Source organism: Diabrotica undecimpunctata, chromosome 7 (assembly GCF_040954645.1).
Source record: "Diabrotica undecimpunctata isolate CICGRU chromosome 7, icDiaUnde3, whole genome shotgun sequence".
Lineage (NCBI taxonomy): Eukaryota > Metazoa > Arthropoda > Insecta > Coleoptera > Chrysomelidae > Diabrotica > Diabrotica undecimpunctata.
The window spans coordinates 119912103-119937641 of NC_092809.1; the positions used below are offsets into that span (position 1 = coordinate 119912103).

General features: G+C 33.1%; 1 protein-coding gene across 1 annotated transcript in view; it reads right to left on the reverse strand.

Annotated features, from left to right (window-relative positions):
- dsf (nuclear receptor dissatisfaction) overlaps nt 1-25036 on the reverse strand; it is a 107332-nt gene extending 82296 nt beyond the window's left edge. The window contains exons 1-3 of the mRNA XM_072539196.1: nt 24937-25036; nt 24686-24778; nt 17771-17932 (exon numbers count right to left, since the gene is read on the reverse strand). Of these exons, the coding sequence (XP_072395297.1) occupies nt 17771-17932; nt 24686-24778; nt 24937-25036 (355 nt within the window). The remainder of the gene's footprint in view (nt 1-17770; nt 17933-24685; nt 24779-24936) is intronic.
- Nucleotides 25037-25539: the final 503 nt, after the last annotated feature.

Below are 25539 nucleotides of genomic sequence, written 5' to 3' on the forward strand. Positions count from 1 at the left end.
TAGAATAGGTAGTTGATATTAAAGAAATAGAAAAAACATGGATGAACTATGTGACAACATTTAAACGGTACATGGTAAAAGCGAACATAGTCCAAAAATGAAAAAAAAAACGGTTTACCTTTTCACACTTTCTGTTTACTGTCTATTTTATATTGGCAAATCGTCAAGGTGAACAACAAACGGAGTCCTGACATATTCAAGGTTTTAAACATGTTTTGAAACGGAAAAGCCAACATAGTCAACATAAAACATGAGAATAACCAACACAGTCCATAAAATTCGTTATTACTCTTACTTAAGTTATCTCATCTGTTTTTATTAGTTGAGCCCTTGAAAACCAGAGTGGTCTAAGTCAGAAATACTGGTATTTTGAAACGACGACTTAAAGATAACATGTTGACGTTAAATGGGAACATAGAGACTGACTGTGATCAGAATAATTTTCAATCAAAGAAGCTTAATCTTAAACAATTCCAGCGGAACAATGAGCTAGCACTCGAAATTTATATGTTTTTTGTTAATATTTTAACTTAGAGCACTCTGGTATTCAATCTGTTCAATATATTGGAATAAAACAAAAAAAAATAGAATGACAAACAATCGTATATTTCTGTGTATGATATACAAATTAAATCCTTATATATAAAGAACGTGGTCGTCTATTCTCCGTTCATAAATTGTTGAGAGCACGAAATGTGCCTCAAACTCATAAAACGGTCGTAAACCATAGGCGTTCCTGAGGTGTTTATTCATTAAATAATAATATAATATTTTTTAATACTGTTATATATATATATATATATATATATATATATATATATATATATATATATATATATATATATATATATATAGGTATATATAATATTAATAATATTTTAATACTAATATATTTAGCAAAAAAACAATTAAAACTTTCACGGCTAATGTTATGTAATTATATTATATTAATAAAAATAAGAATTTAACCATTAACAATTTTGTAAATAAGAATACCTTATCTCTTTGGATATTTCAATACTAATCTTAGCGTTTAATCACTTTACTAGAAAACCTGGAATTCATATCCGAAGGTACTATTCGTTGCAAGATAATTAGGATGGAATTCCCCAGATTTTTAATAATATAATGGGTATGCTTTGGCCACGTGCCTCGTTTGTTCAGTTTATATTCGAAACTTAACTTAAAAGGGTGAAGTTATTACTAACGAAAACAATTTTTTTGTTTAGTACGTTTTTGATCGCATGTAATTTACGGCTCGTCGGTGTGTTCGCGTCTACGGCAGTAATTAGCGTCTCGAATATTTCTTTTGCGAATTATATGCAGTGCGTGAGTGATTTTTTATTCCATATACCTACGAACATATACGTACCTTTCGCTCGTGCTCGTTTTGTTGGATTGTTTGGATTTGTCTATTCACCAAGAGAGAAGACTATTGTCCTGAATGTTCACGATGCTGTGGTTTCTCAGAATCCCACAAACACTGTTCGTAACATAGTCGAAAGTTGTGCCAACATGACTGGCGTAGGAGAGTCAACTATATATAGGTTCCTATCAGAAAGAAAAAAAACACGGTATAGCTAACCCAAACACAAACGAACACTTAAAGAGAGGGAAAAAGCCTATTGAAATTGATGAATTTGCCAAAAATGGTATTCGAAGGAAAATTCATGGATTTTTTTTCAAAAAAGAAATACCAAACCTAAACAAAATTTTACAAGAAGTTAGAGACGACCCGGATTTGCCTCATATCGGACGAACTAAATTGTGGCAAGTTTTAAAAGAATTAAATTTCCGGTGGGAGAAATCACACCGAAAATCACTTTTGATTGACCGGGAGGAGATAATATGTTGGAGAAGAAATTATCTAAGATCCATACGAAAATTCCGGGCTGAAGGAAGGCCCATCTTCTACCAGGATGAAACGTGGGTAACTCAGGTCATACTCTAAAAAAAATTTGGTCAGATAAAAATATATTAAGTTCCAGGCAAGCCTTTATGGAAGGTTGGTCTACTGGTATCTCCCCACCTTCTGGTAAAGGCATTAGATTAATAATTTCTCACATTGGCAGTGAAAAAGGATTTGTTAAGCATGGTTTGTTGGAATTTCAGTCCAAAAGCACAAAAGACTATCACGAGGAGATGACAGCTGATGTTTTCGAAGAGTATTTTGAGCAGATGATTGTACACATACCACCAAATTCAATTATAGTATTAGATAATGCACCTTATCATTCACGACTAGTAGAAAGACTTCCAACGACTGCGTGGAAGAAACAGGATATTCTTGACTGGCTGCGGAATAAGTATCTGCCTTACGAAGATGGAATGGTAAAAGCAGAACTTCTAAAAATTGCCCGGCAACACAAATCTAAGTTCAAGGAATACGTAGTTGACAAAATGGCGGAAGGGCGAAACATTACAGTCCTTAGACTTCCACCCTACCACTGCGAAATAAATCCAATTGAACTCATTTGGGCACAAATGAAAAGTTATGTGGCTAGAAAAAATACGTTATATAAAATACAAGCTGTACGTGAATTGTTATACGAGTCTTTACAACATATTACAGAACAAAACTGGAAAGATGCAGTAAGGCATGCAATAGAAGAAGAACAAAAAAGGTGGGATCTTGATTACATAATTGATGCGACCGTAGAGACACAACCGCTAATTATTAACCCTCAAGATGACTCTGATTCCGAAGTTGATCCTATTTATTTTGAATTTGAATAGTTTTCTAATCGTAATTATATAAGGTAAGTAATAATAGTTGTAATCGTAAGGTATTAAAGGGGAACGGCGCAAAATGTCGCCTGTCAAAATGTTCAATGTGTTTTAAATGTATCCATTTTTTTTTCAAATCCTGAGAAAACTAAACAGCATTTTTGAAAAATTTAAAGGCAGAATGAAATATTTTTTAGAATAAATAAAAAGTTTCTTTTGCATGCAATATTTTCAATTAAAAATTATACTATATTTTCTCTTTTATTTTCACCCCTGTTACATAACATATTAAAATAAACATTGTAGAAGTTTTCAGGGACTTTCTGCCCTGAGTAATAATGTAATCTTTCATTCTGCGTTTAAATTTTTCAAAAATATTTATTAGTTTTCTCCGGATTCGAAAATAATGGATACATTTAAAACACATTGGAAATTTTGCCAGGCGACATTTGGCGCCTTTTTCCTTAATTAAATAAATATATCCTTTACAAATGGCAAGAAACTTTCTATTTTTGAATAAAATAAATAAGTTTTATTAAAAAATACAATTTACATAAGTACAATTTAGAAATTATATTTATTTAGTTCAAATAAATGTTTGAATCATATACTCTACGACACTGGTCGTTCATCTCTAACCATTCAAAATACCCCCGTAATAGGATTATAAGGTATTGTATTCCTTCAGATATAAGGTGGGTTAGTCGAAAACGTCTTAAACCGTCAGTTTTAGGTTGGTTTTTACTATTATATCGTTTTACCTATCCTCTCTGTATTTCAGTTTTCTAATTAGGGTTAAACTTGTAGTGAGCTATCAACAAATTGTGAACCGACTGTAGAGTTTCATCGACAAAAATTTCTTCTAGTGTACCTACTTCTACTATGTTGTATCCGTGTATAGATAAATTTTTGAAAAAGTGATGAATGGGCCGTATAAACGGCGAAAGATCTTGTATAACCTATTTTTTCTCAGTAATAACTGGTATTAAAGCTTCATACAGTTTTGAAAATTGGCAATATGTCCTTTTCGTGCAGGTTGCACGTTTATCGCATCAAAAGGAAACTCCTTATTTAGTATTTCTTTATAAAATATTTATATAAGTTTTTTGAAATTGTAGCCATTGAATTTTAAGCCACGATACTGGCCCGTTATCTTCATTTTTCTTTCGTCTGGTAACAACCGCTTCCAGGTTTTATGAGGATATAAAATTATTTCTTTCCATCTTGCAAACATGCTACGGTTTCTTTGCGCAACACTTCGCGTTCAACAAACTTCGCTATATTCTTTGCATACTGTTTGATTACACCAAAATAGCGATCATTCGGGAGAAAGGAATGTCCCAATACCATAAAGTTATGGTCTTCTATTTCTATATTATGGGAATCTGCTATCAGTTTCATTAAAAACAAACACTGTTTAAAGTTCCTATTCTGCCTCACACACGCATTACTCAATGTGTCTTGCCTGCTTTACATATTCTAGAAGACGCTTTCGAATATAAGATCCTATTTCTTGTGCTCCTCGAGAGACTGTAGTTTTATCCCGGGTATAGAGAAACACCTTGTCTTCGTCGCTGAACTCGTGAGTACCCAAATTCTACACATACATGATTCTTTTATCGTAGACTACGGAGTAAGTCAAAGTTGGAAACAGTAAGGCCTTATTCAAACCAAAGGTGAATCCATACACTCTCCCCTTTTCACGTATGCTTGTAATTTTAGCTTTTCTTTCAAAGCATCTCTGGCCTTTTCACTACGCCTTACACAACACTCGTGTTGTGATTGAAGCACTTTCTTCATATTTTCGTCTTTTTCCTGGCTTGCCTGAGTTTTGGATGTGCCACACTTAACACATGTATCTCATATTGGTACGTGAAAGTGAAGATTAAAAGTTGCGATGGAAAATTTGTCAGTATACACTTTCTGACACAGGTATCAGAACTAGATTCTGTTGAATCGTCGTCGTTTTCTGGCTCGTACTCGCTATCACTAGCACTAAATAGTTCTTTTACTGGTTCACTAAAACTCATTTTACCACAAGCAGACGTGACACTTATATCAAACTCGTAACAGAATTTCAGAATGGTCAAGTCAGACTTTGACCATTTTGACTTGTAACAGCAACCTTCATAGTATTTAACATGTATTACAGTAGCGTCGTCTGTTAGTGATTGGATGCACTAATATTTTTCAAACTTTCAAACAAAATAAAACATTGTTAAATAGAATTATATACCGAGAAAGCAGTAACATAAAATTCTTGACTTAGACCACTTTGGTTTTCAATGGCTCAGTTGTTGTTTAGAGTTTAGACACGTTTAGTGAAGCAAGTTTCTTAAGAAGTATTCAGTATTCTTAAGTTTTAAGAGTTTTTTTTAAGTATTAGTGTTTAAAATGTCGGACAGTGACGAAAATAGATGTGTTAATCAAGAAAAATCAACGAAAAAGCGGAAAAAACATGGCCGTACTAAGATGTTGCTAAGAAGCTACGAGCCTCGACCTTTGAAACCTGGGAAGACTGTCAATGTAAGCGGTATAAGTGCTTTCAGAAAATTTCTGTTGCCGAACAAAGTGATGTAATAAGACAATTTAATAACATTGGCTATGGCAATGGTAAGATGTCCAAAAATAGTTACTTATCTGGACCCATTACGATCTGTGTTTTGACGAAGACGAAGGAAAAACGAAGAAGGTACTAGCTAAAGTAATAGTTATTAGGAATGGCAGTGAAGTAGAGATATGTTTTAAAACGTCTCAATCACTTTTTGGAATTAAAACCTTCCGATTGCATACAATCAAAACACCTTTAAGAACAACTGGCAGAGCGCCGATCGGTTGAAGGGGGAAGCATACCTACCAATAGAAATCTGTAATATGTGGCCTGTGTGAGTCCATTTCAAATTAGGTAAAGATAAGTAAGAATAAGACTTACTCACAATCAATTTATTCTACCACTTCGCATACTATAATTTACTATGCATCCTCAGGTCAACGGTACATGGCAAATTAAATGCTGAAAATACAATAACTCGTATTAAGATGCTGCTTGGTACAAAATATAGTCTAATCTCCAAATAATAAAATAAAAAATAAAAAATTAAATAATCGTACTTACATGCCAATACAAGGATTATTAATAATTGTTTGAAAAAACATAGTATAAAACTCCTTTATGGTAATCTGAAGACGGAAGATCATCGGATTTACTGCACTATTTGAAACACTCTACTCTTCAAGAACTTTCCGATATTCGTTGAAAACTGCAGTAAAATCGATGATCACCTGTCTCAAGATTACTTTAACGGAGTTTTATACTATGATTTTTTAAACATTTATTAATAATCCTTGTATCGGCATGTAAGTACGATTATTTAATTTTTCATTTTTCATTTAATTATTTATTTAATAAATTGGAATTTACACTTAATAAACTACACACATATAATATTGGCATAATTGCCATGTTGTAGTTTGCAACATACCGTTGATCTCGTAATACATTGCAAATTATAGTATGCAAAACCGGTCGTTGATGGTAGAATAAATTTATTGTGTGTAATTCTTATTCTTATTTCTTTTTCTCTTATACCAATAGACCTCATAAGGTAGATCAATAAACTAGTGAACTGTTATCGCACTTTTTTGGCTCATTAAAAGGACATAAAGCACACTGTAGTTTGAAGCACAAAAAGCTTCTTGAAATACCTTTGACTAAACAACCCCTATATTGAGATGTGTTATGAAACATTCAGGTAAATATTTATGTCAGAGTTTCACTTAGCCTTAGGTTACCCACGAACTGCAACGTGCTGTTGCAGTTCATGGGTAGTTCAGACGAGCAGAAAGCCAAAATTATTGAGCTGGATAGGAAAATTGCCATTTCAAAAAGTGATGACGAAACTAAAGATACAGATATCTGAAAGCTAGAAGTTGAAAATACACTCCATTTGAAGAAGATCGATTGAGTTTATGAATTGAAAAGGCGTGCAAAAACTGAAGCTAGAAAATCATTAACTGTAGAGGCTGTTGCTATAAACTTCAAAAAAAAATCTGCCTACTCCGAATACAATTTCTGCTGAAGTGTACTTCAGAAGGTAGCTCTCATTTAATATTTTTAATATTCACATATAATATATCATGTTCAATCATGTACACGTACGACCAAACCATCGCAAAAAGGGGTGGTCAGATGACGTTGCCTCAATGCTCTATCATTTTTTTAACACCTACCTGGAAACAACTAAAAGGGGAACTCAAAGGTACCGGATCTTCAAGGACCCAATCAACTCTACCAAACACGTATACCTTTGCATAAAGAAAAGTGTGCTGATCTAAAAGTTCTAAGAAAATATGGGAAGACGAGAGATCTAAAAAGTACTACAGCCAACTTCTTCCTGTTAATTAGCCCAACTTACCATCTGAGATCTATGATGTTCCCGTCTATCAACGATCAAAGCGATTTTTAGAAATCAGATTAACTTTAGTCAGTAGTTTGTAGCTTGTTTTGTTATTTTAATATGATGTAGAAATGTCTTACGAAATAAAAAAAAAAAGATTAAAAATACAAATGTTTTGATCTGTTTAGACGAAGAACAAGTTCAGTCAACATTTTGTTTAAATAAAATGAACTAACTACGAAATAAAAATATAATCATAACATTCTAGCTATTAAGAAAAAGTACATATCGAACTAAATATATTAAAATATTTAGCTAAAAAGGTGAAAAACATATTTTATCGTTCCAAATTTTATTTTCCTTCTCCTGAAAAATATAGTTTTTGGACTTTGTACACTTCATTTGAAGACAATAGGAGTGTGACTATCACACAGAATAAAAATGACGATACCTGACCACCTATTCTCGAAGCGGAAGTAGAAGCTGCTCTAAACAGTATTAAGGTAGGGAAATGTATCACAGCTAGACGAGTTCTTTGCAGAATTCTTGAACATTATGAATAACGACTGTGTTCTAGCTATACTTTCAAAAATCAAAAATCACACAGAATAAAAATGACGATACCGGACCACCTATTCTCGAAGCGGAAGTAGAAGCTGCTCTAAACAGTAATAAGGAGGGAAATGTATCACAGCTAGACGAGTTCTTTGCAGAATTCTTGAACATTATGGACAACGACTGTGTTCTAGCTGTACTTTCAAAAATCTTCTGTAAGTTTTCCTTGATAAGTTGCTCGTTTTCAGCTACTTAACGTTGAAATCTTCAAATAAGTTTTCGGAAAATAAAAAAAGGGCTTGATGGAGCTACAGTTTTATGTAACAAAAAAAAAACAAACTTCTTTTTTTTTAAAATTTTTGTTTTTCACAAGATTATTTTTTTTTTATCTATGAAACGTAATAATTTTTAGTTATTCTCCAAAAACAGATTAAACATGTGTTTTTTTAAATTTCCAATTACGAATAACTCAAAAAGTATAGGGTTAACAAAAAAACATGAAACTTTTTGGTAAAAATTTGATTATCTATCTATTGGCGTTTTAAATTTAAATCAACTGCTTAAATTCGGGGTCTAATTATTCAATTGTTCAGTCACTGGACTAAATATTTTAATTCGTTAGTGTAAATAAGGTGGATTTTTTTACTTACTAATTGACTTTTAAGAACCTCCTTTTTATTTTACGATTTGTCACAAAGTATAAGAAATGCTCATTTTCATGATTCACCAAGAATTTATTGGGTGTGTTTTAGAAGGTTTGGCGTTTATAATTCTACTTTTTGTAACAGTTTAATTAAAGTAAGTGATTAACTGGAAAATTCAAGTCTCCCTTTTTACTTCTATAGACAAGGCGAAAACCTCGAGTTCGTTCGGAAAAATATTCCCATGAGATTTTTTTGCATAATCACTTTCATGATGCAAACAAACCTGAAACAAATTTTGGAAAAAACACTGGAATATGGCATTGAAACTAATCACATATTTATAGACTACAAAACAGCTTACGACTCTGTGAATAGAAGAGAAATATTTAAAGCAATGAAAGAGTTAGGAATACCAAATCAGTTGGTAAATTTAACAAATCTAACTCTTAAACAAGCTGAATGTAGAGTACGAATTCAGGGTGAACTGTCTGAACCTTTTAAAATAAATAATGGGCTGCGCCAGGGAGACCCTCTCTCCTGTATACTGTTCAATCTGGCTCTGGAAAAAGTAATAAATATGTCACAAATCACAACCACTGGTTCAGCAAATCACAACAATATATAATAAATCAGTAAAATCCTGGCCTATACTGATGATATCAATATTGTTGGGAGAACGGAAAACGCTGTGCGAGATGCGTATGTAGCACCGACAAAACGAAGTATATGAAAATAGGAACGCAACCACAAATACTACGACTACTTGTTATAGAAAACGACGTCATCGAAGCAGTGCACGAATTTGTATACCTAGCGTTCCTTAACACTGAAAATAATACTACTGCAGAGATAAACCGCAGAATTTGCACGGCCAACAGATGCTATTTTGGGCTCAATCTCCTCCTTAAATCTCAATTATATCGAGAAATACAAAAATAAAACTATACAAAACAATAATACGACCAGTCCTGACATATGGTTCAGATACCTGGACTCTAACAAAAAATAATGAAAAAATGTTAGGATGTTTCGAAAGAAGAATACTATGGCGAATTTATGAAGCAGTGAATGACAATGGAGTGTGAAGACGATATAACTTCCAACTTTATAGAATATACCAGGAACCTGATATCGTTAAACATATTAAGATAGGACGTCTGAGGTGGATAGGGCATGTAATGCGGATGGAGCAAAATGACCCAGCTAGAAAAACGCTCCTTGATAGACCCATTGGTCAGAGAAGAAGAGGAAGACCCAGAATAAGGTTCCTTGATAACATCGATGAATACATGAGAAATATGGAAATACGTGCTTGTCTGAGAAAGGCGACGGCTAAGGATGACTGGAGAGAAATTCTTGAGGAGGCTAGGACCCACGTAGGATTGTAAAGCTAGAATGATGATGACTTTCATGATACCCCAAAATAAAGTTTAAGAGGTCGTCCCAAGCGAAAAGTTGTTCAAATTTTTTTAAACAATTTTTTTTTTCAAAAAAATTGTAACTAAAATTCAGCACGGACAATTTTTTTTATTTTAAATAATTTTGAACAAAATAGGTCTCCTGTAGTTTTTCTGTAAACTCAATCGTGTTCGAGTTATAAATAATTTAAAACTGAGAAAAATGTATAATTACGATTTTCAAGGCTTAAAACACAAGTAAAAAAAAACTATTTTTGAATTCACCAAGGACCTAAATTCAAGTTCAAACCTGGTTCTATCATTTCCGGATAAGTATTTTGGGTCTATTTTATTTTAAAACATTGTTTTTTAATCTTTAATGAAGCGCTTATGGCAGGATGGGCGCTCGGGCTGCGGCGTATATAAGAGAAAAAAATAAGAGCTAGGGCTCAAATTTTTGCTGGTTTAAATTCTCATTGTACAAATGAGCGCTGGACTTGCCATACGCGCTTCATTATTATTTAAAAGACAATGATTTCATAGTTATTTAAATACTAAAGGTGAAGACTAGTAAATTATATGGAAAAGTGACACAATTTTACTAAAAAGCATAGAAAATCCTTTAAATTAAGGGTTTGCAAAGTTATTTCTCTTAATTTATAGCCTAATTATTTAAAAATCCATTTTTTAAAAATTCTCAATAACTTTTCTAAAAACGCACAAAAAAAATTGATTTCGCGATATTTGATGTACCTACAGAACTGAATGATGGACAGTTAAAGAGGGAGAATAACCAGTGCATGTGGCGGAAATGAAAAATCTGTGACAAAAAACGATAAAATTAGGAATAAGTATATTATGGGAAGTCTAGGGGTAATACAGATTAATGCCAAGATGAGAGAGCATAGTTGAGATTGTTTGGGCATGTTTAACCTCGGAAAATTCCAATACGAAGAATTTCTGATCTGTTGGTTAGGTGGGGAAGACCAAAGAGGACCTGGGAGGAGACGCTTAGGAAGGAAATGTCGGTAAAGGGGATTGATATTGGTACAACGTAGGGTACAAACGTATGGATAAAATATATAATTAAGGAAAGCCGACTCCGCATAAGTATAAAAGCAGAGAGAATGATGATGTGTTTTGTTGATTTATAAAAAAGCATTTGATAGAATAAAACATGACGAACTGTAAATAATTTAACTTTTAGTATTTTTGATAGTTTTTGTTTACAATTTTGCTTTCGTTTTTAAAACTCTAGATTTGCCAAGTTCTTTCTTGTTTTTTATTTCTTTTATTTCTTCCTTTATATCTATTATATTCATTCGTGTGTATTTTAGAATAATTAGTATCTTCTTTAACTTCTAATCTTCTTACTTTTTAAAAAGGATCCTCCTTTACCTCCATCTCTTTTTATGTTGTTACCTGCTTTAGTGGATGCACCACTACCCATTTTTCTGATTTAATATTTTATAAATTATTTTTCTTTCTACTCTTTTTGATCCACTATTGTAATAGGAATAAGCCACAATTAAAGATTAAATTAAGTTTATTGACGTTTCAATTTCCACTTCGGAAATCGTTCTCAAAATACAAACATTAATAAATTAAACAAATTTTGTTTTTTGTTACTTAGTGAAAAGTTCTTCTAATAATTTAATTTTATCTGACTCACTTATATTTACAATTCAGACATATATTATACATTTTGAAATAGATGACTTTAAAATGATATTGCCAATATTGCTAAGTTGCGTTCCTGTGACAACTTTATTGTAAGAAAGTTCATTTGATTACATAAAATCAACTTTAACTTGAGAAAATTCCGTCAGAAAAAAATCATAGCATGTAATTCGTCTTTAAAAAGAAAACCACATTCCATCATAGCATGTAATTCGTCTTTAAAAAGGCAACCACATGCCATGATGACAGTAAAATTCTCCTGTTAGTGATTCCATGGTAAATCATATGGAAAAAACCAGAAAAAAAACCTTATAATACTATCCCGACATGGTAAGTTTTTGGTCTTACATTTAGTTTACTCTCAATAAACACCAAATTCTGATTTTATATGTTTGTTATTTTAAAAAACACAAATGATGTATCCTCGATATGTTACTGACTTACTAATACAGGTATTTTACTTTTACTAACTTTCTCTTTTATTAACTTCCTCTTTTAATATGGGTAACCAGACCCTACCGCATTCTGCCGAGGAATTTGCGACACAATTCGTCTCATTTAGCATAATTAGAGCTGCTTCTTTGATTTTTCTCTTTTTACCATCCGTTTCTTCTAGGATTATACATTATTCATTCATCAAATAGATATCTATTAAATATTTTTTTCTGACGGATATTTACAAGTTAAAGTTGATTTCATGTAATCGAATGAAATATATTACAATAAAGTCGTCCCAGGAAGGCAACTCAGCAATATCATTTTAAAGTCATCTACTTTAAAATATACAATATACGTGTGAATTGTCAATATAAATTAGTCAGATAAAATTAAATTATTAGAAGAATTTTTCTCAAACAAAAAATAAAATTTATTTAATTTATTAATGTTTGTATTTTGAGAACGATTTCCGAAATGGAAATTGAAACGTCAATAAACTTACTTTAACCTTCAATTGTGGCTTATTCCCATTAAAATACTAATTACTTTAAAATGCCACAAGAAAATAGCTTCAGAACAAAATTTTTGATCCACACTGTAAAAAAAAATCACTTCCATAGAACTTGTTAGAAAACCACTTTTTATCAGAATTTATTTCCTGATTAGATATAATTACAGAAAGCGATTGTCCGTCAATACAAATTATATTTTTATAACTCATACAAAAGTAAAACCGTACACCTTGTATACTAAATGGACACAATATATACTATAGACTTGATCAATATACAATCTATTCATATCTGCCGTCATCTACCGAAGTATAATCCTTCTGTAAGCCAGATACGATTTCAACCGCACAGTCTAAAGGCGAAATCATCGCCCTTAAATGCCGCCCCGCACCCCCATTACTCCTGGTCCCTACGGCATGAGAATCTCCAGCTGCATCCATCAGTAGTCCCAGTCTCTCATTAATGATGATGTGCTTCCACCATTCGGCAATCTACCAACACCGCCGTGCTGAACCGTATTCTAGGCCCCATTTCAGCCTTCGGACTACTTCACTTCTCGCTACTGCTACAAGGCCCTCTGTCAAACGTGATAATAAAGCGCCCTATAAATCTTACCAAAAACTAATTTTCGGCTTAACGAAATTTAGGTGTGATGCTTTTTTGGAGAGAAACGGAAATTGCTTGTGTCTTGTTCATATTTTTTTCATTTTCCTGGCAAAAAGTTTTAAAGGTCTTAGTACATTGTTTATTATTGAAATGAAAATTATTTTATATTACAATTGATTAATATTTGTAAATATAAAATAATTTTCTTGATATATTGCAAGACAAAAAATTCGGACACTTAAATTTTTTGATTATTTGCAATGGTTAAAGATGTAATACTCGCACTTTTATAGAAATTCTTCTCAAAAGCAAAACAGAAAAAAAAATTATAAAGCATTTAAAATTTAACTATCTGATATTGTTCTGAAGCTATTTTTTTGTGGCATCATAATGAAATTACTATTTTTGAAATATCTCTTTTATTTTTGTATTTCTAGGTTTTTTGCCTATTCGATTCTTATTGTTACTATATAACAAGGTTTTAATTTCAATTTATTTTTAAGCAAGCACAACATCTTGTGTTAAATATAGATTTCGAATTAGAAAAAATGAATCGATCGGGAAATGAAGGATCGGGAGACCACAACCCTATACTCCTAGAAATAGGCACATGGGAAGAAGATAACAAAATAACAAGGAACGAAAGAAAAAGAACTGGTCTAACTTCAAACGACTAGTGAGCATAGGAATTGGAAACGTTCCTACAATTGACAATCCACAAGAAATAGAGGAAAAAGCTCTAGAGCTCGAAAACATCATAAAAGAAGCAGTAAGGAATAGTACTCCTGAAGAAGAATATGAAATTTACATGAAAAGATTTATAGACATTAATTAGGGACTAAAATTAATAATAAGAGAAAAGAACAGATCCAAAAAGAGAGCCAGAAGAACAAGAAACCAGGAAGATAAAAATAGGGCAAACCGACTGAATCGACTAGTCAAACATATGCAAGAAATATGGAGGCTCCAAAGAACTTTAAGAAACGCTAGAAAACCCATTCTCCCACTACACGGAGGAATCATTTACCCTGTAGAAGAAAAAGCCAAGGTGATAAAAAGGACTCTTGAGAGAAAGTGTACACTGAATTATCACTAAGAGGAAGACATAGACTTTATCGAAGAAGTCGAAAAAATAGAACTAGAAACTTCCGAAGAACAGAAGGCAATAATAAATTTCCCAACTCCAAGAGTAATAAATGTGAACTGAAGTGAACTGATCTGAAAAAATTCACCAACGAAAGCACCTGGTCCAGACGAAATCACTAACAGAGCCCTGAAGTATCTTTTTTCGAAAGTAGTTGTATATCTGACAAACAACAAATGCAATACTATGATACAGGTTCTTCCCAAACCTATGGAAGGAAGCCCATGTAATCATGATACCAAAGTCAGGAAAGAACCACATATTTCCGCAAAATTACAAACCGATTAGCTTACTTTCAGCAGTCAATAAGATAGTAGAGTGAGTCATTCAAACCAGACTCCAATCAGAGACAGAGAGGCTAGGGATAATCCCAGAAGCCCAGAAGAATTCGGATTCAGAGCTCAACATTTCAGCCAACTACAAGTACTCAAACTTAAGGAATATATAGCCGCTGGATTTAATGACAAGCAATATACAGGAGAAGGTTTCCTGGATGTAAGTAACGCCGTCGACAGAGTGTGGCATGAAGGACTGACATACAAAATGAGAGATTATGGATACAGCGGGGCATGTATCATCTCGTACCTAAGCGACCGGAAAATCAGGGTCCAGATAGGTTCTATGGTTCAGGGACCAGTTCTATCTGAACAGTGAATCCTGGAAGTTGGAGTACCACAGGGGCCAGTCTTATCACCTCTCCTGTATAGAATGTACACAACAGACGTTCCAAGAATACCCTGAAAACTAATAAGCCTTTATGCAGGCGACACTGCAATCGCGACAAAACATAGAATGGAGTATCCAATGGAAAATAGCAATAAATCCAGAAGTGACATAAGCGGTTATATTCAAAAAGAGAAGAGGTAGCCTAGAAAAACAGTGCAAGATAGAGTGGCAAAACGAAGCTAAATATCTAGGAGTTACAATGGACTAAGATCTAACATTTACACCACATGTTAACGCGACAGTGCAGAAAACAGCAACGGCCAGATCTGTTATAAAAGGACTTAAAGGAGAAGAAGCGAATTAGCTATGAAAACAAAATTAAGACTGATAAACAGCATCATACTACCAAGAATTAAATATGCATCTCTTGCATGGGGACACACAAGTCACAGCAACAAAAAGAAGATTCAGGCAGCACACAACAACTGCCTTAGAGAAGCTGCAAACGTGTCCAGATACGTCGCTTAACGGTTCCTATTCAGAGACCTAAAACAAATAAGGGTACAGGATATGATGGAGGAAAAAGCCAGAATAAAATTCGCTGAGTTAGAAGACCACCCAAACCAGATCCTGCGAGAGATATTAAGGTATGATGTGTACAATAGACGGAAGCACAGAAGACCCAAACAGCAAACATATAATCCAGTCTAGATAATCATAGCTTTATCAAAAGAAGAAAACGCAGTCAATTTTGCCATGGCAGTGTATTTACTAATATTTATTTTATATGTTGCAGGCAGCCCTCAAAAAAATCTACAAAAAACGACTTCGGCCACCTCCAAAAAAGTAATAAAACTCTAACAAAAGGCGCAAGCCAGAAAAAAAAACAGAACTCAAAAAAAAAACGGACAAGAGGGGCCAACATCCTCGAGCATCGAGTCACCTAACTGGACGTAGCCCAGAGTGGTGACTCGAGGTCCGAGCAAGCAATAAACATCTATGATAAGTCATTAGAGATAGCAGGAATAGAGCGACTTATGCTGGCCTGCATTTTTCGGGGTAGGATTTCGTGTGGGAGGCCTTTTACCCAGGACTCCCGCATGATAAGCACTTTGCTGATAAGATAGCCTCTAGCGCATTATAACGCTATCGGGGGGGGGGGGGGAGTGGATGGTCTGGAGCATTGGGACATGGTGGAGTGATTCCTATTTGCACGAGTTAATTCTCCTCGCTCCAATGAATTGTATCACCCTAATGTCATATTTAGTAGGTGTGCAAGTCTCAATAGTTGGCTAGTTTTATAAAAAACAAAGTATTTAATTTAATTTAAATGAAGGTTCATGACATTGTAAGATTTGTGAAAAGTCAAAGACTGTCGTGGCTGGGACATGTGCAGAGACAAAACGATGCAAAAACAACAAAAAAAATGTTACAATGGAAGCCCATAGGAAGGCGAAAAAAAGGAAGGCCCAGAACGAGATGGTTGGATGACGTGGAAGACGACCTGAAAACAATGAACATAAGACAATGGAGAAGAAGGGCACAAGAGAGATCTGAATGGAAGGACATAGTCAGACAGGCAAAGACCCATCCAGGGTTATGATGCCAAAAGAAGAAGAAGAAGAAGATTTATTTTATTTACATAAACCGGTTAAAACAATTAGTGTGATTTATTTTGTACTTATCTGTTTTTTTCTAGAGAAACGTGTTACTCTGCAAAAGTATAAGTAATTAATTAAGGGATAAAGAAGTTGTATTTATTGGCAAAACATCTATTAGCCTTTTGTTAAAAGAATTGGGACTTAAATACTAAAATGGCAATAATCTAAGAGCATTAATTGAGCGTTGCTTAGATACATTTTTACTGGGGCGTCTGTTGCGATCATTGTTGAGCTATCATCGCTGAGCAATGATCGTTAAGTGATGATCGCAAGCAGAGTGTTTTTACTGAAGCGATGATTTGATTAGTGAGTTGTCCGTTGTCTAGTGAACAAGTAGTTTTGTTGCAGTGATGAGCGTATGTAAAAGAGAACAACTATTGTTAAAATTTCTGCTAGCAAAAGGAATAGGGGAGGAACAAATGTTAAGTGTTCCAAGATTAGAAAAACATGCAATATTTAAAAGAAGACAAGAAGAAAAATCGTTCAAAATTTGGATAAGCAACCATTTATTAGGAGATGATGTTAAGTTTCACAGTTTTTCCGTTTGAATGAACTACAGTTTGAGTTTTTGTTAAGTTTATTAAAATAGTATATGAAAAAGTCGTCTACAAACTGTACTTATTCGATATCCAGTGTCTCCAGAAAAGAATCTCTCAAATAAAAAACTCTCAAAATCTCATGCACACGCCATTATAGTCGCTCAGCGTTTGTGACTGTGTCTGCTCATGGTACAGTGTCTGCTCTCGGACCAGTCACTAACGATCAACGCTAGCGGCTCCAGCAACAGACGCTTCAGTCAAAATGGCGCCGTAACAGACCACACAAACAGCGATCATTGCTTAGCGACGATCGCTCAGCGATGATCGAAACAGACTTCCAGTAAAAACGTACCTTAAGAACCAAGTTCCTTCGTAAATATATGGAAAATCTAAATAGTGTTCATTGTGCATGTCAGAGTAAAATCGTAAAAGTCATAAAATTTTATTACTACATAACATTTTTCGGCGTGAGAAATAAAATAAATGCGTCGCGCTGACTAAAGAATTTTTTAGCTAATATAGACATAATAAGTGTTTATCGGAAATATTCGACATCATGTGAGCTGTACTTTACACTAGGTACAGATCCGACCCTGTCGCGCAATTCAGTGTAAATTTAAAATAGTTAATGTTTCAACGATTCATTTTTTTCGGGAATGCGTGCTACCAAGGTTCGTAAAGTTTTGAAACATGTCTAAGTGATATTTAAACAATTATTGTCAATTTAATTCTTTTTTTTTCAAAATTTTCAAAACAAAATTAATAAAACATCTTTATTAATAAAAGAGTATTATAAAAACTTACCATCTTTGTTCATACTAGCCTGAAAGCATTTATTTAATCTACAAGCTCTACATTGGTTTCGATGGGTCTTATCGACGGGACAGCGTCCTTTCATGTCTCCTGTCGCCTTACATGTGTAAACTCTATTTCGGTGTATACTACGTTTAAAAAATCCAGAACATCCTGAAAAGATAAATAGTATAAAGGTTTCATTAAAATTATAAACTGAAGTGCTTTATAAATTTATGTATATTAGGGATCTGAAATAAATCAATGATGATAAGTTTTCTTAAATTTAAGTCGAATGAATTTAAGACCAAAGACAATAAAACTGAATAATAAACTTTGTCCATATCCATAGATAGCTCTTTATAAGGTTTAATCAAAGTAGCGACACTAGCTATTTTCGGCATTTTAAAATCAAAATAGTTAACAAATTCACCAAGCTCGACTGACGATGGATAAGTTTTCGCTTTCACTTTTGAGAACAAAATGATTTGCAAAAGGGCAATTCTATTCATACCCCACGCAATAAACTTTTGAAACACCCTTTTATTACGGGATTATTATTGGTTACCTGCTATAACAATACCAAGAATATTAGGTAGCATCTATAGGTACTATCGGTAATATTGAAGACTGAAATATTAAAATAAAAGGATCAATGGAATTTCCAGTTACTTAGTCATACTATTATCTACAGTTAGATTTATTTAAAATTACTTAAAATCCGCAATTCAAAATAAATTGACGTTTATGCATTTTATACAATTTTTTGTATAAAAATGCAAAATCCCCAGATATTTGCATAAGATATGCAATATATGCATTTTGCATATACATATATTGTATTGAGTCTAGTGATGACTTCTCACTGCATTCATGAAACGCTCTTTGACAAGTATGTAATCTATTTGATTTTTTGAAGATTAAGGATTATTACCAAAAATGTATAGATATCGATAGTTTCATTGTCATTACAAAATTCACAAATGTCCGCACCTGCCCTTTGGAATTTCCAAGACCAAGAAGACCTACCGGTTGATCGTGCCTACCTTTTCCGATTTTTGCGTTGAAGTTTCCCATACTATATTACGTAATATCATGCGTGTTTAATTTTAATAAAATGTCAAAGATTTCGTCATAAAGTTTTTCTACTACATCATATTTTTATCCCATATAGAAAAAGAATACAAGTCCACTACAAAATACTTATGAATATTTCCAGTTTTGGTTCAACCTCACTCTTTGTCTGGTAATAGTGACAATCATTTTAAACGGTATCTGGAAATTAAACCTGACTGGTATGGTACGTCTTTTTATAAAAAAATACTGGAGTCAGCAAGTATTTTTAAATGTCCAACTAGATCACCATGTTTTATTTTTTATACTTGTTGTATTTTCAGATCGCAGCTGCTGCTACAGATGAACCAAACATTGTTCCATTTTATTCAGCTTTTTAATGTTTTGTTTAGTTATATGTAGTTAGTAGATATAGATAGTAGTTAGTAGGTATAGTTATCGTGTTTAGTAGTGTAGGGTGCAGAGGCGGCTCGTGGCTTTAGAGACAAGGTCGGCAAGGTTTTTGTGTCTCCTCAAATAGGTATACCGTCTAATAAAAAGGCTTCAACCATCATAGGAGATTTTTTGTTTTTTTTCCAATAATTTAGAACCTAAAAATGTTTATAAATTAACTTTAGTCTACTTTGTTTAGAACTAGAAAAAATTTTATGGTGTTTCGACAATACGTTTTGATTCTTTTGAGACAAGATAAATCCCGTTTATTTGAGGCAGAAGTTGATGGTAATGAGAGAATTGATGACAATAATTTATTAATTTCGGTAACAGTTTGTTTTAATGAATTGCAGTATATAAAATTATACATATCTTGTAACTTATCCCACCTTCCGAAAATATTTGGATCAGCATATAAAACTTTTAATTTATTTTCTAATTTTATTTTATTAAAAAATGATGGATAATTTTTAATTAACATTTGTCTAATAGATATCTTTTAAATTCTTTAGCGTAACTTTTAAATTTTGAATCGTCAAAGAGGTGAAAAATTTAAAAATCTTCAAAATTCGATAAACGAGTATCTATTTGCATAATAATAGTATCCAAAATTTCACAATATACTCGTTTTTCGAGATCTGTATCTGTGTTATGCCTTTGCCTTTTTTGGAGGGTTCGGAAATATTAAGCGAGTCCAAAACGTATATATTGGAAATTACTATCATTACGAAAATATCTGAGATTTTGCACCAGTTTTGCTCTTCTATTTTTAGAATAAATAATGTTAGTTAACTGACTTTGAACAACATTGAATATCAAATATCAAATCGGTTTGGGTAAACACTTTCTTAAAAATATTTAAAATAATATTAAAAGAGTAATCATTTAATAAAGTTTTCAAACCGATTGCTTGACGGATCGAGACATCACCACTTTCAAAATCGTCGCCTTGAATAATAAAACCAAAAACTTCCAAAAGCTGTTCACGAAAATCTGCTACAGTGAAAACTAATCGAGATGTAAAACTCCATCGTGTCTGACAAACTGTTGGCATGTTTTTTTTTTTCTAAACAAACTGTTCTAAAACATTAGTCCTTTTAGGGGAGCTTGATAAAAATGAATCAAATCCACTTAAACTGGCAAAAAAGACGACATTCTTACTCGTATCCTGCAAAACTAAATTTATTCGCGCATGACAGTGAGTAAATAAAGCTTGCGGTGCAATAGTTTTAACTTTTGCCTGGAGACCATTTAATTCACGAGACATCGCGGCAGCGCCGTCATAAGTTTGTCCTACCAATTTATTTTTGATATCAAGAAATTTTAATTTGTCCTTTAAAACACCAAAAATATATTCTGCCTTATGGCTTTTACTCACGTCTGTAAAACCTAAAAACCCCCATAAATATTACCACGTAACGCGTATCAAACAACAATTGATAATTGTGAATGACATGATATATCGGTAGTTTCATCTACCTTTCTTCTTCTTCAAGTGCCATCTCCGCGGCGCAGGTCGGCAATCATCACAGCTATTCGGACTTTTGAGACGGCTGCTCTGAAAAGTTCATTTGATGTACATCCGTACCACTCTCTCAGGTTGCGCAGCCATGACATTCTACGCCTCCCTATGCTTCTCTTTCCTTGGATCTTTCCCTACATAATCAGTTGGAGCAAGGTGTATTTCTCTCCACGTGTAATATGTCCGAGATATTCTAACTTTCTTGTTTTTATTGAATTTAAAATTTCCATTTCTTTGTTCATCCTTCCCAGAACCTCTTTGTTTGTGACGTGTTCTGTCCATGATATTTTCAGAATTCTTCTGTACACCCACAGCTCAAACGATTCCAGTTTTTTCATTGATGTCGCATTCAAGGTCCAAGATTCCATTCCAAAAAATAAAGTCGAAAAAACATAGCACCTCGCCAACCTAACTCTTAGTTCCAGTTTTAAATCCCTGGTACATAGAAGGTCTTCTCATTTTGTTGAAATTTGCTCTAGCCTTTTCTATTCTTATTTTTATCTCCTGATTGTAATCATTTGTGGAGTTAATCATTGTTCCCAGGTATGCATATTTGTCTACTTGTTCGACGTTGGTTTCGTTTATTAGAAGATTCTCGTTATTTCTTTGAGTTTTCGATATTCTCATAAATTTCGTCTTCTTGACATTTATTGTTAGACCATACTCTTTTCCATACTCTGCTATTCTGGTCACCAGTCTCTGAAGATCTTCAATGTTTTCGGCTAAGATCACAGTGTCGTCCGCATATCTAATGTTGTTAATGGGAACTCCATTTACCTTTATTCCAGCTGTTTCACCCTCAAGAGCTTTTTTCAGGACCTCTTCGGAGTAGGCATTGAAAAGAATTGGCGACAATACGCATCCCTGTCTTACTCCACATCTAATTTCAATTTCTTCTGACAGCTGTTCGTTAACACGTACTTTTGCTCGCTGTTTATAGTATAAATTTGATATGATCCTGAGGTCGTTGTAGTCAATCTTCTTTGATTTCAGGACATTCATTAAATGTTTATGTCGTACTTTATCGAATGCTTTATTATAGTCAATAAAACATGCGTATATATCTTGATTGACATCCAGGCATCTTTGTATTAGTATATTAAGTGAAAAAAGAGCTTCACGTGTTCCTAGGCCTTTGCGAAAACCAAATTGTGTATTATTAACGTCTATGTCCAGTTTGTGATATATTCGGTTATGGATGACTTTAAGTAGTAACTTTAGCGTATGAGACATTAAGCTAATGGTGCGGTATTCGCTGCATTCTCTTGCGTTTTTCTTTTTAGGGAGACAAATAAAAATAGATGTTAACCAATCTTTGGGTAATACGCCTGAACTATAAATTTGGTTCAAGAGTGTCACTAAAACATCAATGTGCTTCTCATCTAGAATTTTTAGGATTTCTATAGGAAGCATATCAGGTCCAGGGCTTTTCCCACTCTTCATTGTTTTTAATGCGTGTAATATTTCTTCTTTTTTGTAATATATGGACCTATTTCTTCTGACGTAAGTTCTATGTGCTCCAGATCTCCTCTTTCATCATCGAACAATTCATCGATATATTCTGCCCATCTTTGTATTTTCTCGTCCGTATGTGTTATAGCAGTACCGTGTCTATCCAGAATTGCACAAATGGGACTCTACCTTTAGCGAAAAGCAAATGGTTTCCTGAATCTCAGATTCAATAACGTTATTTAAAATGTAACTAATTGATTCTATTAATTCAGTCTGGATTGTTTTAGATACGCCGCTAAATATCTTCGAATCAGAAAATTAAAGAAATTAGAAAATGCCATATCGTATTTCTTTAACATTTTTATTCGTTCTCTATAATTATCTTGATTTAACGAATGCTCCGATTTATCGTGTTCCCTAAATGATAATTCTGACAACTTAAACCAATTACAATATCAATTAAACGACATAAAACTGCGTGATTATTTTTTACAATTTCGTTATGTTTAATAGCATTTTCACGTCGTTGGGCATTATCTAATGAAACATAGATATTTTGTTTTCCAACTAAATCTAATTTAATCTGGCTGTATGTATGATCTTTTGAAATATCATGTTTCTGTAAAGCCCTAAATAATTCCTTTAAATTATCGTAACCAGATTCACACTACGGAATTTGATGTTTGCCCCTATTTGTCGAAAATAAAGTGCAAGGCCAACAGAAAAGTTTGTTTTTTATTTCACTCCCGGTAAGCCATGGGTACTTGCTATACAAATTATCCGAAAATAATATATTACTTCTCTTACCCCCCGTACTAATATTTATAAGCCGGAACATTTTGCAAAATATAATTTACAATATCAGATTTATCAGTACTTACAGTTTCTCCCATTTTATAGGTTAATTTACCTGAATTTGTTTACACTTTAATATTAAAAAAGAAAAAAGAAAACTTCAAATATATCAAAAAACTATTTACGGCAGCGATAATTTATTACAGTATTACTTTGGAAAATGAAAATAAATCAATACTATCACTATCACTTCAATACTTAAGTACTTATCCATCCCGAAATAACATTTCATCCTGCGCTCGCGCAAGGTACGTAAATCTTTGCGGCCAATCCAAATGAAGCATCGGCAGATTCAAATTTGCCGTACTTACCATTTAAATGAGTACGAAGAGAAATTTATGTTTGGTTGCTTATTGACTAATATTCCGTTGATTTTTACATGTAAATCGTCAAGCTAGGGATCGACTTGCTGAAACGTGTCTTTATAAAAATTCACACAGTTTGATGGATGACTTGGATCTCGGATCCTTTATTTGAAAAGTGTCTTGATGAGCAGGCATCACTTAACGCTCGTTTTGGTCGAAATCTTTTAAACACCATGAATAAAATTTAGTCTGTATTATCTCACAGATTTTTTTTTTATTTTACAGAAACAAATAACATTAACTTATTACCTGCGATAATTAATTATTGAAATACTGATTAAATTGAATATTAAAAAAAATCTATAATATCTATAAATGTCTGGGTCGGCACTGCCAACCCTGCCGACCCTGACCGGCAGCCACTGTTAAGGTGTACCTAAGGTGTGTTTAGTTATAAAATGTACAGATTAGTGATGTAATGAATGTCAGTTTTTGAACATTCGCGAATGCGAATGCGAATAATCAGTTTTTTTTAATTTGGCAATTTTAATTGTCTCCGGCACTGCCGGCAGTCTCATTTGCGTGAGGTGTGTAGTTAGATAAGTTCAGATAAATTTAGTAATTCATATTTAGTAATTCACATTTAGTAATTCATATAATTTTCAGAACAATAAAATTATACAAATCATGTACTGTATTACATTACAGTGTAGTGTACATTATAATATGTATCTTGTTCCGAAAATTGCTGAATTAATAAATTTATCTGAACTTATCTAACTGAAGTCGAACTGTTTATGTTTGTTTGTTTAAACTCTTTACATAAAAACACATAGACTATTTTTAATTTGTAGTTTAATAATTCTTAGACTTTTTCAAGATGATTGTCTAAAATTAAAAACTTTTGGATAATAAAAGTTTCAGAGGATAATTTGTTTTTGTTTGTTTACACTGCATCATTCATTTTTTGTTTTCTAATTTTATAGTTTTCTAAGCTTGTAAAATAAAGTGAGTTTTCTCATAAAAAAATGGGATGATAAAAAATCTGAGAAGTGAATGGATTTTTATTTTATTAACCTAATCTTTAAATTATTTTTTTTTCTTATACATATTTATATTCGCAAAACATTCGCACAAATTTCGCGAATGCGAATGCGAATGAGAATATGCAAAAATATGCGAATATTCCCGAATGCGAATGCGAATATTCGTTACATCACTAGACAGATCTTACGCTGCGTGAAAATTTTGTTCTAACACTAACACTAACAAAAAAAACATACATACCGTCGCAACTATAAATTCCATAATGTTTTCCAGAACTTCTATCTCCACAAACTTTGCAAGGTATATCTAGAAGTCTGTCACCTAAAAAATAAACTTTATTAAGTATTGTACGTGACAGTTGATCGTAATACAAATTAGGTATTTATAAAAGGTATTTAAGAATTGTGCGAAAAAGTACATAATATATTATAAATAATAGATTGATTGCTGCAGTACAGTCGCGTTTCCGCAGTGAGACAGAGAAAACTGACGCAAAGCAGCCCCTGCATCTCGTTCTAATTTGCCAGGTTTATCGACCACGTTACCTAAGTGACCATTGAGAAGGTCACGTGGACGATAAACCTGGCCCATTAGAAAGATATGCAGGAACTGCTTTGCATAAATTTTATCTGTCGCACTGGGGGAACAGGTTGGTATTGCAACGATTATTCTATCTTATATTATGTCTATGAAAAAGTATAACCAACAAGTTGTTGCTAAGTTGGAATATATTTTTCAAAAATGACTGTTGACTTAATTGACACTCACTTTGTTGACAAAAAATATGAGGGTGTTGTTTTTGTCCTTGGAGTATCAGATTCTTATTGTTTTGTGTGTTTTATTGTTTTCTTTGTTTGTATACAGTGTGTCTTTAACTTAGATTATGTGTTTGTGTCGCATATGTATTGTGTATAATTGTAGATGATATACCTATGTGACTTCCTTTAATCCGCTGGACTTCTTCTTTTAGTATTGACAATCAAAGCCTGTTACATTCTACTGATCGGTTTGCTACACATTTTTCTTCATAAAGGAGGATGAGAGCTGATTCTCTGATTTTACTTTTTTTTATGTTTGTTTGTTTCATGATTATT